At 37.8% G+C, this 17,678-nt stretch overlaps 1 protein-coding gene across 1 annotated transcript in view; it reads right to left on the bottom strand.

The window, feature by feature from the left end:
- The window catches only part of WDPCP (WD repeat containing planar cell polarity effector), a 171,062-nt gene that overhangs the window by 83,616 nt on the left and 69,768 nt on the right, over positions 1-17,678 (bottom strand). The window contains exons 10-11 of the mRNA XM_065890819.1: positions 11,366-11,972; positions 558-746 (exon numbers count right to left, since the gene is read on the bottom strand). Coding sequence (XP_065746891.1) covers positions 558-746; positions 11,366-11,972 — 796 coding nt within the window. The remainder of the gene's footprint in view (positions 1-557; positions 747-11,365; positions 11,973-17,678) is intronic.

Here is a 17,678-nt window from a genome sequence, read left to right as displayed (position 1 = left end):
GAGAAGGTTGGGAAATCCAAGCATGCAGAAGAGAGAGGAGTATCAGAACTCTAAGTTAGAATGAAAACAAGAAGGAACAGCCTGGGCTGCAATTCTCACACACACACACACACACACAATAAGTGGTAAGGTCTACTGTCTGGACAAAGAACTTGGGATGTGAAAGAAAAATACTGATATCTAAAGTAAAGGAGAAATAAGGACTTTGTTTAGGGCCCTTTGTCTTCCAAACCCTACAGAGTACATGAAATTTCTCATCAAAGTTTGAAATCTGAGCATATTCTACACATGAACTTAGTCTGAAATATACAGTGACTTCATTGTGAGTTCCAACATAGGTATATACAGAAAAGTTATTACGTTGACCAGTACTATAAGTAAGTACCGTATGGAAGTAATTATTTGATACCTCATTTTGTCAGTTTAATAGGGCATTAACATTTTTGTCTTCTAATCTCCAGTAACATGACTTCAAAACATCCTCAAAAAACTACTGACAATAAAATGTACTTCATGTATATACAAAACCCATTTATGAAATATGTTTTAAGTCTGACCTTCTCTCTCTGGAGTGAGCTTTTGTCTAAGAAGATGGTTTACGATGGCAGTCATGCTGATAAAGCACTGGTAGCCCAGAGTGTCCCAGTTCATACTATTCAGGATGTTTATTGCCTCATAGATCTCATCACAGTGAATGTACTGGAAGATGATGTCTGCCAGGCCCAGCTGTCCTTGTGTGAAGATACCTGTCACAGAAAAATATAAAATCAAGTGAATCTTTTAAAAATAAGAAGTAGGACTTCCCTGGTGGTCCAGTGGCTATGACTCCATGCTCCCAATGCAGGGGGGCCAGGTTCAATCCGTGGTCAGGGAACTAGATCCCACATGCTGCAACTAAAGATCCCGCATGCCACAACTAGGGACCCCGTGTGCCACAACTAACGATCCCACATGCCACAACTAAAGATCCCAGATGCCACAACTAAAGATCCTGCATGCCGCAATGAAGATCCCACAAGCGGCAGCTAAGACCTGGTGCAGCCAAATAGATAAATAAAAAGTAGACAGCTTCCCTGGTGGCGCAGTGGTTGAGAGTCCGCCTGCCGATGCAGGGGACACGGGTTCATGCCCCGGTCCGGGAAGATCCCACATGCCGTGGAGCGGCTGGGCCCGTGGCCTATGGCCGCTGAGCCTGCGCGTCCGGAGCCTGTGCTCCACAACAGGAGAGGCCACAACAGTGAGAGGCCCGTGTACCACAAAAAAATAAATAAATAAAATAAAATTTTAAAAAAGTAGAATAACAAAAACAGATTTAAATTTTCTACAAAGGAAAAAACCAGTGATCACTTCTTGCATAAAGTGCTAGAAATATGGGATTTGGGGGGACCAAGAGTAATATGGCACTGTGGTTAAATCTTTAAATACCACCTACCAACTCCATCTAGCTTAGGCTTACCATTCAGCACATATTAACTAATTTATAATCAAACTGTTCAGACTAAAAATGAAAAAAAACTGAGAACTTTTAGGTAAATCACAATAGCTAATTTAATTTTTCCCATCTGTCATTTAGGCCTCGGTTGTATATATTTAGAGATAATTTTGATGTAACACAATTCTTATTGACCAGCTTAATTAGTTCTAAGTTGCACCTGGTTTTCAGCCCCATGTACTTGGGGGTCAAAAAGTACAAATATCCATGACAAATATAATGTGACTATATAAACATTTTTAGGACTGTTTTTATTAATGGGTGCTCTAAATTGATAGCTTCTTCACAGATACCACATACCAATTTATTTTAAATTGGCACTGAGATTATTCTCTTCTATTATTAGTAATTATTAGTAAGAAATTATCAGGATTAATCTTGTTATTGATCCACTTTCACAACTAAGATCTACTATAAAATATCTTAGAACAACATAAACACATTTGCCTACCCTTTTAAAATGAAAGAAAATCCACTTCTAAGCTTAGAGAAGCAAGAGCACAAAACAAAGGGGGGTGGACTCTGTTCTAGTTTTATCTTATCTTTTAAATATGGCTGATCTCATTTGAAACTAACAATTTCTGTGTAATTAAGTGACAATAAGTATTAGTGCTTTTAAGGAGTTTGCGGTTTTTTTAATCTTTAAAAAGTAGCTATCTGTAAAATCTTTTTCCTTCCACAAATGTTTACTGATTTGAGTGAACTACAAAAACTTCTCAGTACAAATAGTCATAAAGCTAAATGAGAAAACATATGTGAAATTATTTGGAATCTGTGAAGTATATAAAATAAAAACAGGGAAACAAAGATAATAAATTGCAAACTTTGCTTCTGAAGTTATGCAAGCTAGAGACAACAGTAGAGCTTTAAAAAATGCTGAGAGATAAAAATGAATTAGCCTAGAATTCTATAATTTTATAACAAAGCATTGAAAATTCATGAAGAAAAAACAGTCTTAATAACAGAGCTCTAAAACAATAAAGCAAAAACTATCAAACTAAAAGGAAAGTCAAATCTACAATTATCATTGGAGATTTCAGCATTTCTCTCTGATTAGTTGAAAAAAACCTATAAACAAAATCTGTAAATATAGAAAACACTTGAAAAACATCAGTAAATTTGACCTAATTGACATCTATACAACGCTTCACCCAACAACAGCAGAATACACATTCTTTTTAAGTGCACATATAACACCAACCAAGATGGAGCATATTCTGGGAGATAAAACAAGCCTCAATAAATTTAAATGTTTTGAAAGTATACAGAATAGGTTCCCAGACCACAATAGAACTAAATTAGATATCAAAACAGAAAGATATCTGGATGACTTTCAGTGTCTAAGGATTTATACACCAAGATTTTCAAGGGAGAAAATATTCCCCTTATATCCTCAGTGTGCTGGTAAATCTAAGTGATGTAAATACTCCCACCATGGCTGACTTCAAGCACTAAAGTGATGTCATGGAACAAGTGATGCACCACTGCACACTGTTATGTAATATTTCTACCATACAGATAAAATAAGTGTAAATAACCTCAAAGGTATAGATAATAGCAAAATGTAGTAAAATAACTAGGAAGTGGGAAAAAAAGAAATATATCTGGAAAATCTTTAAATATTTAGAAATTAATCAACACTGTTCTAAATAACCTACGGGTCAAAGAAGAAAACACGAATTAGAAAATATTTTGAAATGAATAAAAATATAACATCAAAATTTGTGAGATGTAGCTGTGGTTATAGTATTACTTAGAGGGAAATTACCAGCATTAAATATTCAATTACAAAAGAAAAAGGGTCTGAAATCAACAATCCAAGCTTCTACATTAAGAACCTAGAGAAAGAAGAGCAAATTAGACCTAAAATAAAATAGGAGATAATGAAAATATGAAAATAAATAATAGAGAAAGTCAATGAACACAAAAGCTGGTTCTTTGAAACAATGTGTAAAATTGACCAACTTCTGGGGTTTCCCTGGTGGCGCAGTGGTTGAGAGTCCGCCTGCCGATGTAGGGGTCACGGGTTCGTGCCCCGGTCTGGGAAGATCCCACATGCCGTGGAGCGGCTGGGCCCGTGAGCCATGGCCGCTGAGCCTGCACGTCCGGAGCCTGTGCTCCGCAACGGGAGAGGCCACAACAGTGAGAGGCCCGGGTAACGCAAAAAAAAAAAAAAATTGACCAACTTCTGCCAAATTGAGGAAAAAAAGAGAAGATACATTTATCAATATCAAGAATAATCATTATAGCACTACAGACATTAAAAAATAAGTGAATAATATGCTAACTTTACAGAAATAAATGTAGCTTAAATGAAATAGATTCCTTTGAAAGATACAAATTATCAAAGCTCATTCAAGAAGAAATGAACAGACAACGTGAATGATCCTATATTTAAATTTGAATTTGCAGTTTAAAAACCTTTACACATACACACACACACAAAACCAGATGCCTTCACTGGTGAATTCTCTCAAACAATAAGAGAAGAAATAGTATCACCTCTACACAACTCAAAATATAAGAGGAGGGAATATTTCCTAATTCATTTAATGATACCAGCATTACACTGATACCAAAAATGACAAAACATTACAGTAAAAGAAAAAGAAAATTGCAAACCAGTATCTCCCATAAACAGATACAAAAATCCTTAAAAAATATTAGCAAATCCAGCAACATATTGAAAAGGTAATACATCATGAACAAGAGAGATTTATCCCACAAATGCAAGGTTGCTGAAACATCTGAAAACTGATCAACATAATTCACTACATGACCAGAAAAAACATATAATCATTTCAATACATGCAGAAAAGCACTTGATAAAATTGAACATCCACTTATGCTAATATATATCAGCAGACTAGGAATGGAAGGGGACTTCCTCAACCTCGGTAACATCATACATACAGTGAAAGATTAAATGCTATCCACCTAAGATTGGAAACAAAGCAAGGATATCTTCCCTTGCCACTTCTGTTTAATATTGTACTGTCCTAGCTAGTAAAATAGGGAAGAAAACAAAATAAAAGGCATACACGTTGGATAAGAATATATAACATTTGTTTTTAACTGAAGTTGCCATAGTCATCTTCGTAGAAAATCCTAAGTAATCTACAATAAAAAGTTACTACAACTAAGAAATGAGTTTACCAGGGTTGCAGGATACATGGTCAATATTTTAAAATTTTATTTTTATATAACCCCAATGAACAACTAAAAGTTGTAATTAAAAATACTAATTACGATAGCATCCAAAAACATGAAGAAATTATATACAAGATCTTTACACTTTAAACTATAAAACACTGCTGAGAGAAATTAAAGAAGACCTGAATAAACAGAGATGTTGTGTTCATAAATTGGGAGACTCAATATTGTTAAATTGCCATTCCATCCCATATTGATCTATAGATTCAATGTAATCTCAATCAAAATCTCACCAGGTGTTTTTGTAGAAATTGACAAGTCAGTTTTAAAACTTACACAGAAATTCAAAACATCTAGAGTAGCCAAAACAATTTTGAGAAGAAGAACAGAGACTTCCCTGGTGGTCCAGTGGTTGAGACTTCGCCTTCCAGTGCAGGGGGTATGGGTTCAATCCCTGGTAGGGGAGCTAAGATCCCACATGCCTCGCAGCCAAAAAACCAAAACATAAAACAGAACCAATATTGTAACAAATGCAATAAAGACTTTAAAAATGGTCCACATCAAAAATAAATAAATAAATAAAGAACAAAGTTGGAGGACTAATAGTCCTGGCTTCAAGACTTACTGTAAAGCCACAGTAATTAAGACAGTGTAGTACTCGCTGAAGTGTATACACAGAGATCAGTGGACGAGAACAGAGTCTTTTTTTTGTTTTTTGTTTTTTTTGCGGTACGCGGGCCTCTCACCGCTGTGGCCTCTCCGGCTGCGGAGCACAGGCTCCGGACATGCAGGCTCAGTGGCCACGGCTTACGGGCCCAGCCGCTCCGCGGCATGTGGGATCCTCCCGCACCGGGGCACGAACCCGCGTCCCCTGCATCGGCAGGCGGACTCTGAACCACTGCGCCACCAGGGAAGCCCCAGAGTCTTTTCATAGATAAACACATACATATGATCAAGGGAATTCAATGGAGGAAGGATAGTCTTTCCAACAGTTGCTGCTGGAACAACTGAATATTCATATTAAAAAATTAATTTCAACTCATACCTCACACCATACACAAAAAATTACTTGTATCAGACAATAAACCTAATTGTAAAAGCTAAAACCATAAAATTTCTAGAAGAAAAAAGGGTTCAACAAAAACTTCTTTGATAGCACATAAAAAGCATAAGTCATAAAATTAAAAAATCCAAGAACTGGCTTTCATCAAAACTAAAACTTCTGCTACCTAAAAAACTGTTAATAAAATGAAAAGATAAATTACAGGATGGAAGAAAATATTCACAATACTAGCATCCTACAAAGGACTTTTGTTCAGAATATATAAAAACTCTTACAACTCAATAATAAATAAACAATCCAATTAAACTTGGGCAAAAGATTTGAAGATATACTTTATCAGAGAAGATACATGGCAAATAAGCACATAAAAGATGACCAGCTCCAAAGGCTCATCAGGGATATGCCAACTAACACCACTATACACCTACTACAATGGCTAAAATTAAAAAGACCATTAATGCCAAGTTTTGGTGAGGATGTGGAGTAACTGGAACTCCAAAATAGCTTCTTCTTAAGTTAATCGTAAACTTAGCATATGGCCCAGCCATTCTACTTCCAGGTTTTTCCTAAATTAAAATAGATGTCATACATCTATTTTACATACATTTGTACATACTTTGTGGACACAAAGATTAGTATAAGAAAGTACATAGCATTTTCAATATTGGCTTAAATTTGGAAACAACCCAAATGTCCATCCACATGTGAAAAGATACACAAATTGTGATTTATCTATATAATAGAATACTACTCAGTAATGTAAGTGAAAATTTACAGATATACACGGAAGAGTCTCACAGACTCTTCCATACTTACTGAGTGAAAGTAGCAAGACACAAAAGAGGACCTATTTTTTTAGTATATTTCTATAAAATCCTAGAAAAAGCAGATCTAATCTGTAATAACAGAGAGCAGATCAATGCACTTTAGCTTTGAGGGAGGCAGGGATCGACTGCAAAGGGGCTGAGAGAATTTTGAGGGTGAGGGAAATGTTTTACATCTTGATTGTGGTGGTAATCATGAGGATATACATATTTGCCAAAACTCATTGACCTATGCATTTTTAAAACAGGTACAACTAATTTTATGTAAATTATACCTCAATAAACTTGATTTAAAAATCCATCACATCACTCTAGAAAGCAGAATGCTGTCTGGAACAGCAATCCATCTAAAATGATATAAGATCTAGTTTTAAGATGACTAGGCATCTAATAAAGTATTTGACATATCCTTCCAGCAATAAATTACCACCAATTACCACTTGGGTAAAGTAAAATTTAAATAACTCATTAAAAATAACTCTTTTAAAGAACACATACTTCTTACAAAAGTTCTATGAGAAAAATCAGACTACTTGTTTTTTAGATAGAGTGACAAACACACAGATGCAAACACATTGCCTGTGATTTTCAAAATCCTATGAGAGGGAAGAAGTTAGCTTTAATTATTTGTTTAATATCATCATTTGAACTTTTAACCTTTTCCTAACTTTGTAGGTGCTATGAAGCACTGTGGGAACACTCTAGGTAGGTGGAATACTCAACACCACTATGGAAAGAAGGAGTGTGAGAGCACATGCTGTGATTGGGGAGCTACTAGGGAAGCACAGTTGGGGAGGTGAAGCCAGAGACGCAGACAGGCTTATTAACCACTGAAGGATTTCAGGCTGTAGAATCCATGACCAAATCTGCACTCTGGTGGCAGTTCAGGGGATTAATTGAGCGGTGGGTTGGGAAGATTGGAAGACAAGAGGATTACAGATAGAGGGCCACTGCTTGATCATGGTAAAACAGCAAAGATCTAGATTAAGGTAATGACAGCAAGGATGAATAGACTGAGATGTTTTTGACAGTACGTATTTAGAAAGGCAGAACTGATGGGATTTGGTAGCTGATTGGATATGGCATCAGGGGTGAGGGAGGATTCTAGGATAACTTCTGACTTGGGATTCTGTATGTATAAATAACTGTACCATCCCTCAAATTGGAGAATATAGGAGGAAGAAGCAGGGAAAAAGATTATGACTTCATATCTGCCCATAATAAATCTGTATACCTGTGTACATTCAGGGGGAGGTATCCAGCAAGCCACGTTAATATGTGGATGTGGAGTGAGGAGTGGTCTGGGCTGAAGTCAGAGATAGGATACCAAAATCAAAAATAAACTCTCAATCTGTATAAAATGGGAGGAGAGCTAAAAATGGAACCTTAGAGAGTCTCAATATTTTCATGAGGAGGCAGAAGAAGAGCATTAAAAAGTGACGAAAAGTTGCATCTGGAGTCATAGAAGCAAGTATGATGAGAGTTCTATGATGGTGAAAGTGGTCAGCAACCATCAAATGCTGAAAAGTCATCAAGTAACATAAGAGAAATAATGTGTATCAAGTAGGACGTCACTAGTGAGCTTTCCAAGAGCAGTTCCAGGAGAACACTGAAGAAAAGAGCCAGAAGGCAGTGCTGTGAGGGGTGAATGGGAGGTGAAGAAGCAGAGAAATTCAGTGTTCACTACTATTTCAATGAGTTTGACTATGAAAGGAAGGTGAACATTTGATTAATAACAGGGGAAATAATTTTAAAGAAGAGATGTATGTATGTTTCTTTGTTTCATGGTGTGGCTTGGGCCTGTACCTGATGATGTAGCAAAATTCATGGGGAGAGTGGGGAAGGTGACAGAGTAAAGGTATCAAAGGGAATGTTATGGGATCCAGAGTGGAACCAGTGCTGGAACTAGTCTTAGACAAGAGGAAGGCTCCTTTTCCACTGAATTGAAACTGAAAAGATTTATGTACATGTAGGTAAGTCGTTGGGTGGGTGGTGGGGAGCAGATAAAATTAATGAAGTGCCAAGTAAAAGATGAGATTCTCTGTTGAGAGGGCAAGGAGCTAGCTGATCATGTGAGTTTAAAGACAGCAGTGAAGGCTGGAAAAGGTACTGATGAGAATGGAAGAGCTTTAATATCTCAGTAATTAGGGACTCCTCTTAATCGCAGGTATATGTATATGGAAATATGAATGATGATTGTCAGGTAAAGAAATTCTTTTTACACATTGCTTCCACATAGGAGGATGACACTTCTAGCTCACTCCTGAGGAAGACATGTTTTTCGCATTCTTACAACAGTGGTGATGGCCTTTTAACCACAGTGAATTTGCGCGATAATTATAAGGATTTAGAATGGAAGCCCTAGCCTTGCAACAGAGTTTTCTTTCAACATGACACTAACTGACCTATTCTAAGAGTCAAATTCCAAAAATCTTAGCATCTTGGCAGTAGCCACTGACACGTTTACATATGACAGCATTCTATTTTAAACCATGATCTATCTCAGCTTCTTACATTGTAAGCTACACCTTTCATGTCAAAATTTCCAAAGGCTTGCATAACAAGCGTATGAAAAATATCTCATAAATGCTCCCTAGTGGGGAAACTGCACAGGCAACTACCTGTTTATATATGCAGTAACTTGAATTATACATGAAAATTCCACATGGATGCCCAGAATCAGCACTGTGTTAATTCAAGAAGTATATTAAAATTTCTGGATGTATTTAGTAGCAGATCCTAAGAAAAATCTGTTCTTTAAACAGGGTTTTCTTTAAAAAAAAAAAAAAAAAAAGATCTGTTAGCTGGAATCTACTGTTTCAAGGAATCTACTCTTCCTAGGAAAAATAATCTGTAACAAACATTAATCTTATAATACATTTTCAAAAATTCTGGGGAACTCCATCTTTAGATCCTTTAAAGAGCCTGTAAAATTTCCCTATTCTATAAAACTTCAGTCATATTGAAAATAAAATTTAAATGATAAATGTCAGTTGCAGAAGTTATCACCTTTTCATTTGAATGCTTGACTTCTATTGGATAATTCTCTTCCAAGAGACCTACTTGGGAAAAAGAGGTGACAGCCAACTCATTGCCTAATTGATTTAGGAACAGTGCCCAGGGAGATAGTCCAATTAAGTTTACAAGCTGGCAATTAGCAGGAAGCCCTCTAAATCCCTACACTGAGAGCCTGTTTACTTTAGTAAGAAGGCAAATGTGCTAGAGATAGGAAGAGAAAGCTGTGCTTTTTGCAAAGCTGTTGTGAGTAGGCCCACAAGGCAGGGCTGAAGAAAGGCTAGGTATACGTCAGAAGACAGCCTTCTGTTTGACAGGTAACTTGGGTTACTGAGAGAGAGAGAAAGAGAAGGGGGGAGGGAGTTTTAACAGATATGCAAAACATCTAACATCCACTTTAATAAGTGTTGAGTATAGAGACATACCACTGTTAAATGTGTAGTTGGGCAAAGTAGAACTGGATTATCTCATAATAAATGAGATTCCAAACATATTTTTCTTGGACAATACTGACATGATGAATGGATTTAGCTGCATTTTTAATGTGTGGAAAGAACATAGCCCTCACATTTAATCCCTGATATCTTTCAAGTTAGTCAAGTCATTTTCATTAGATTTATTTCATGTGTTCAATTTCAGAGGGAAGTAGATCCATAAAAAAACAAAGTAAACTGACAGCTATTTAACAAACACTACAATGTCTTAAAAACTTAACTTTTAGAACAGAGCCAAATCTTAAAAGGGGTTTTTAAGTGTATTTACTTTTCTATGTTTTCAAGTTGCGGTGATGTGCATTAATTAAAATCGCTTTTTTAAAACCTAAGTGAAGTTCTTTCAAGAATGTTAAATTATACATAACTGCCTAAAGGGACTTCCCTGGTGGTGCAGTGGTAAGAATCCACCTGCCAATGCAGGGGACACGGGTTCGACCCCTGGTCCAGGAAGATCCACATGCCGTGGAGCAACTAAGCTTGTGCGCCACAACTGCTGAGTCTGCGCTCTAGAGCCCGAGAACCACAACTACCGAGCCCGTGCTCCACAATAAGAGAAGCCACTGCAGTGAGAAGCCTGCACACTGCAACAAAGAGCAGCCCCCCGCTCACCACAACTAGAGAAAGCCCACGTACAGCCAAAAAATTAAAAATAAATACCCAACTCTAAAAAAAAAACCCAAAAAACTGCCTAAAGGATATCATGTATTTCAGGACATAGCCAGTAATGCAAAACTACAAAAGGCAAAAAAATCACAATAATAAAATTCCGCTTTAAAGCTTCCTGGCTGAAATGGGATACATTAATACACATTTTTCCAAATATTGATTAATACTTTTGAATATTTTAATCTAAAATCTTTAGTAAATGCTAACTAAATATTTCCTTTCTCTTTTTTAAAACACTTGCTTTACACATTTCCAATCTGGGAAGAAATGGACACCTATAATCTAAAATAATTTTAATAGAAAAGTATTACAGAATTTTGTAATGGACATACTTTTAATATATTCTCATGTGTACTATTTCTTCAGGAATTTTTTTAATAGTTTATTTTGGAAAGCAGCAAATGTGGCTAATTCAGTCTTTTTATTCATCACAATGGAAAATTAATGCAATTTCAAAATTCTTCAATATATAATGTACCTTGACATTTAGAAAATCATCCACAAAGCTTTCTTAAGGAAACTATATGAAATGTTTGAAAGGCAAGCACATTGATGGAATGACAAACAGAAAATCTACATTCCAAGAATAGTTTTATTGTCTTAGTTATATTGTCACCATCATAAAAAATTTATTTACTCACCAACTTCCTTGACTTACCAAGTTTAAACAGAAGCACACCCAAAGGTCCTCTGTCAAACTTGAGGAAGAGGAGATCATAGATGTCCCCACTTTCAGGCTTAGAAACAACCTGCGGAGCTATCCACTGCATTTGAACAAGACTGCTAGAAACATCAAAGAATTTTTTGAATTGTAGAGTCTCCCTAGGTGAGCGGTCTTCAGCCAAAAGCTGGATGTTAATAGGAGAAAGAGCCATATCAAAAATTTGCAGCTCCCCTTGGTTACTGCCAACTAGCAGAATGGCACCACTTGGGTGGCAGCTTATTAATGAAGGCAGAACTTCAGCCTGAGCTAAGACAGTCACTCTACGGTGAGTTTCATAAAGAATTACTGAAGAATCTTCACAGCCCAGAATCAGTTTGTCTTCAGTAACATTCCTGCAACAGCTAATGGCCTTCGATCTTAGTGGTATTCTGGTGACTGATACACACTGGATTTTGTGCCGAACACATTCATAGATGCAACTGTCAGCCATGGGCTCTTTGTCTACACTGATGGAGCACTCCACTGTCAACACCTGATAAGGCTGTTTGGTGCCAAAGCGAACATCCAGTGGATCCCATTCCGTGCGTACAGAACTCAGAACCTGTAAGAAATGTATCAAGTATGTTCATATAGACCTTGGTTTTTCTTCAGCTGTCACACATAGCCCTGCATATTAATCTAGAATCCTATTGAATACCATCAACTATCACCTTAAATATCAGCAACATATAAGCAGCTATGTGTATGTCTCATATAGAACACATATAAATATATATAGCACATATTTAGGACAGCTGCAGAAATTAAACTATAAAATTTTAACTTAAACACTTTGTTTTAGGAAGTCTGTAAGTAACATAAAGACAAATATTTCCCATGATATATAAAAACTAATGAAGTGGGCTTTTAGTAAAATAATATGGCTAGCAGAATATCTAAAGACATTAAAAGTTTGATTTTTAAAAGGATGAATAAAGGACTTAAACAATTTAGTCAATCTCCTTCAAACCCACTACCCCTCCCAATTCTGAAATTATTGGTAAATTACTTACCAGAAATATATTTCTAATTAGTTGGGCAGGGTAGGCAAAGGAAAAACTTTAGAACCCTGTTAACAGTCCTGTAGAAATATTTTACTGTCAGAAAAGATATGAAGGGTTGTTAAGTAGATAAATGACCAATAGAAAGAAATAAGAAGGTAATGCACTAGTTTTAAAATTAAAAAAAAAAAAAAAAAAGACCTGGTAGGTAATACGATTTGCAATACTGGAGAGGCAAAATTTCCTATATACTAATGATGAAAAATCTGAAAGTGAAATCAAGAAAACACTCCCATTTACCATTGCAACAAAAAGAATAAAATATCTAGGAATAAACCTACCGAAGGAGATGAAAGACCTGTATGCAGAAAATTATAAGACACTGATGAAAGAAATTAAAGATGATACAAATAGATGGAGAGATATACCATGTTCTTGGATGGGAAGAATCAACATTGTGAAAATGACTCTACTACCCAAAGCAATCTACAGATTCAATGCAATCCCTATCAAACTACCACTGGCATTTTTCACAGAACTAGGTCAAAAAATTTCGCAATTTGTATGGAAACACAAAAGACCCCGAATAGCCAAAGCAATCTTGAGAACGAAAAAAGGAGCTGGAGGAATCAGGCTCCCTGACTTCAGACTATACTACAAAGCTACAGTAATCAAGACAGTATGGTACTGGCACAAAAACAGAAAGATAGATCAATGGAACAGGATAGAAAGCCCAGAGATAAACCCACGCACATATGGACACCTTATCTTTGATAAAGGTGGCAGGAACGTACAGTGGAGAAAGGACAGCCTCTTCAATAAATGGTGCTGGGGAAACTGGACAGGTACATGTAAAAGTATGAGATTAGATCACTCCCTAACACCATACACAAAAATAAGCTCAAAATGGATTAAAGACCTAAATGTAAGGCCAGAAACTATCAAACTCTTAGAGGAAAACATAGGCAGAACACTCTATGACAGAAATCACAGCAAGATCCTTTCTGACCCACCTCCTAGAGTAATGGAAATAAAAACAAAAATAAACAAATGGGATCTAATGAAACTTCAAAGCTTTTGCACAGCAAAGGAAACCATAAACAAGACCAAAAGACAACACTCAGAATGGGAGAAAATATTTGCAGATGAAGCAACTGACAAAGGATTAATCTCCAAAATTTACAAGCAGCTCATGCAGCTCAATAACAAAAAAACAAACAACCCCATCCAAAAATGGGCAGAAGACCTAAACAGACATTTCTCCAAAGAAGATATACAGAATGCCAACAAACACATGAAAGAATGCTCAACATCATTAATCATTAGAGAAATGCAAATCAAAACTACAATGAGATATCATCTCACACCAGTCAGAATGGCCATCATCAAAAAATCTAGAAACAATAAATGCTGGAGAGGGTGTGGAGAAAAGGGAACACTCTTGCACTGCTGGTGGGAATGTGAATTGGTTCAGCCACTATGGAGAACAGTATGGAGGCTCCTTAAAAAACTACAAATAGAATTACCATATGACCCAGCAATCCCACTACTGGGCATATACCCTGAGAAAACCAAAATTCAAAAAGAGTCATGTACCAAAATGTTCATTGCAGCTCTATTTACAATAGCCCGGAGATGGAAACAACCTAAGCACCCATCATCGGATGAATGGATAAAGAAGATGTGGCACATATATACAATGGAATATTACTCAGCCTTAAAAAGAAATGAAATTGAGCTATTTGTAATGAGATGGATAGACCTAGAGTCTGTCATTCAGAGTGAAGTAAGTCAGAAAGAAAAAGACAAATACCGTATGCTAACACATATATATGGAATTTAAGGGGAAAAAAATGTCATGAAGAACCTAGGGGTAAGACAGGAATAAAGACGCAGACCTACTGGAGAACGGACTTGAGGATATGGGGAGGGGGAAGGGTGAGCTTTGACAGGGTGAGAGAGAGTCATGGACATATACACACTAACAAATGTAGTAAGGTAGATAGCTAGGGGGAAGCAGCCGCAAGGCACAGGATATTAGCTCGGTGCTTTGTGACAGCCTGGAGGGGTGGGATTGGGAGACTGGGAGGGAGGGAGACGCAAGAGGGAAGACATATGGGAACATATGTATATGTATAACTGATTCACTTTGTTATAAAGCAGAAACTAACACACCATTGTAAAGCAATTATACCCCAATAAAGATGTTTAAAAAAAAATAATAAAATAAAATAAATAGATAGCACCATGAAAAAAAATAAAAAGCATTTCTGGTGCAGAAAGGAAAGGCTACAAAGAAACACCACAGCAGAAGAACAAAGAAATAAAACAACAGGCCATTCACTTTATTCATATGTAAATGTTGGAGGACAAGAACCTGGAGAGTGGTGTCAAAGATAGTTTCTAACACTTTGTCGAAAACTTCAAAATTAGATTTAGAAACATTAAAAAGCACATTTCTACACGAGATAAAATTTCACAGAACTATGCATGTGCACACGCACACACACACACACACACATACACAAGTGCATGTAAAATCCGATGAAACCAACTAAGGCCAGTACCTGAGTTAACAGTATTATACCAAGGTCTTGTTCCAGGATTTGACAATGTACTGCAGTAATGTAAGATACTATCATTGGGGCAAACAAGGGGAAGAGGTACAGGAAGGGAATTTGCTTTTAGCCTATTTTGGCAATTATATTAGCAGTTTCTTGAGAGTCAAACTATTTCAAAAATTTTTTTTTTCTTTTTTTAAAGCACATACAGCTATGTTACATGGTACTGACTTGGGGAGGGAAAGGGGGTTGATGTGACTCTTTTTAAAAATCCGGGGGGCTTCCCTGGTGGCGCAAGTGGTTGAGAGTCTGCCTGCTGATGCAGCGGACGCGGGTTCGTGCCCCGGTCCGGGAGGATCCCGCGGGCCGCGGAGCGGCTGGGCCCGTGAGCCATGGCTGCTGAGCCTGCGCGTCCGGAGCCTGTGCTCCGCAACAGGAAAGGCCACAACAGTGAGAGGCCCGCGTACCGCAAAAAGAAAACAAAACCAAAAAAACAAAACAAAACAAAACAAAAATCCATCCTACACATCATTACCAAACTAACCTTCCAAAACTAAATGTTTTTGCTATCATTCCCCTGTTCAAACCCTTTAATAGCTACCACTAACGAATAAATTAAATTTTTATTCCCCTGCCTGGTATGCAAAACAATATAGGATCCATATCCAACCCCTTCCCTCCCTCACACTCACTTTCCTGCTCTTGTTTTTCTTTTTTGCCTAATATATGCTTGAGTATGAGCTACATGCCAGGCACTGGTCCTGGCACTGCTGGGGATACAGCAGTAAGTCCTCACCCTCAGAGAACATACACGCTAATGGCTGAAGACAAAGTAACAATTCACAAACAAACATACATAGGATGTTAGTGATCCTATATATGTACTTCCTAAGTACTATGAAGAAAAATAAAGCAAAGTAACAGGAATGGGAAGGGGAGGTAACAGAAGTCAGGACAGGCCTCTCTGATAAAGTTGACCTAAAATAAGTGAAGGGTAAGCCATGCAGCCACCTGGGAGAAGAAGGCTCCAAGCAGAGGAAGCAAACATCCTAAGGGAGCACTCTTGGCCTGATGAAGGAACAATGGGAGACCAACATGGCTAGATAAAAGGGAGCAAGGAAGAAAACACTGGGAACTGGGGGAGGGAGAAGATTGTGAAGTGGCTTGTAGGCCATTATAGGGACTTTGGCTTTTCCTCTAAACAAGATGAGAAGCCATAAGGAGGGACAAGATCTGACTCACAAATTCTAGTGTTATCTCCGACAGTCTCCCTTCATTACTCTACTCTGAGGTCAAACTAAAGCCACATTTTCCCAGCTCTGTAACTTGTTAAATTAAACAAGGAGGCTGTTCAACTGATGAGGCCCGAATTCCATTGCAACCTCTGTAAGCAAACCAAAACCTAAACCTGTAAATGCCTCAAAGTTACAAAATCAAAACACTAAGGATAACCATTACAACAGCCAATTAGGCTTTAAACTATAGCCAATCAAATAATTTCCTTTCTTTGCTTCTGCACTTTCACTGTCAGTCTTTTCCCTGCCTCATATCAGTAGGATGTTCCTAACCACTTCCAGTTTGGCACTGCCCCGCCAGAATCGATTTACTCAAACTCTGAAAACTTTTACTATGCCTCAGCTTATCTTTCAACAGCTTCACTCATGTCCTTTACCTCAGGGGTCCCCAACCCCCAGGCCACAGGCCAGTACCAGTCCGTGGCCTGTGAGGGATCCGGGCCACACAGCAGGAGGTGAGCAGCAGGCAAGCGATCGCAGCTTCACCTGTATTTACAGCCGCTCCCCAACGCTCGCATTACCACCTGGGCTCCGCCTCCTGTCAGATCAGCGGCGGCATTAGATGCTCATAGGAGCGTGAACCCTACTGTGAACTGCGCATGTGAGGGATCTAGGCTGTGTGCTCCTTATGAGAACCTAATGCCTGATGATCTGAGGTGGAGATGAGGCCGTGATGCTAGCGCTGGGGAGAGGCTGCAAATACAGATTATCATTAGCAGAGACCATAATAAATCAATTGCTTGCAGACACATATCAAAACCCTATCAGTGAGTGGCAAGTGATAATTAAGCTGCATCTGGTGGCAGGCTTTAAATCAGAATCCAACATTTATTTTAGTCTGCACATGGCCTGCCCATTCTTTTATTTACCACTTCTGTCTGCGCCTCTTTCCCGTACTGAGCACTTGTCTCAGTCACAGTTTTGGTTAAGCCCACAAGCTAACCTTAGCCAAAATGAGTAAAAAAACAAATGTCGCTGGAGAGCTTCTTTGAAAAGGAGGAAAGACCAAATGATAAGACAGCAGAAGACTCTAAGACTGCCAACAAAAAGAAAGCTGCATTTAAAAGAAAATACCAAGAGTCCTACTTAAATTAATGGGTTCATTGCAACAGGTGATTCACACTCTCCAAGCCTGCTTTGTATAATATGTGGCAACCACCGGCTATCCAACAAAGGCATGAAACTTTCAAAACTGCTTTGCCACATGGAGACCAAGCACCCTGCATTAAAAGACAAGCCTTTGGAGCTTTTCAAAAGAAAAAAACGTGAACACAAAGAACAGAAGCAATTATTGACGGCCACCATTTCATCAAATGTGTCTGCACTGAGAGCATCATTCTTAGTGGCTAACCACATTGCTAAAGCTAAGAAGCCCTTTGCTATTGGTGAAGAAGTTGATCCTGCCTGCTGC

Source organism: Phocoena phocoena, chromosome 14 (assembly GCF_963924675.1).
Source record: "Phocoena phocoena chromosome 14, mPhoPho1.1, whole genome shotgun sequence".
Lineage (NCBI taxonomy): Eukaryota > Metazoa > Chordata > Mammalia > Artiodactyla > Phocoenidae > Phocoena > Phocoena phocoena.
Note: the sequence above shows the minus strand (reverse complement) of the source record. Positions and strands in the feature narration are given on the sequence as shown.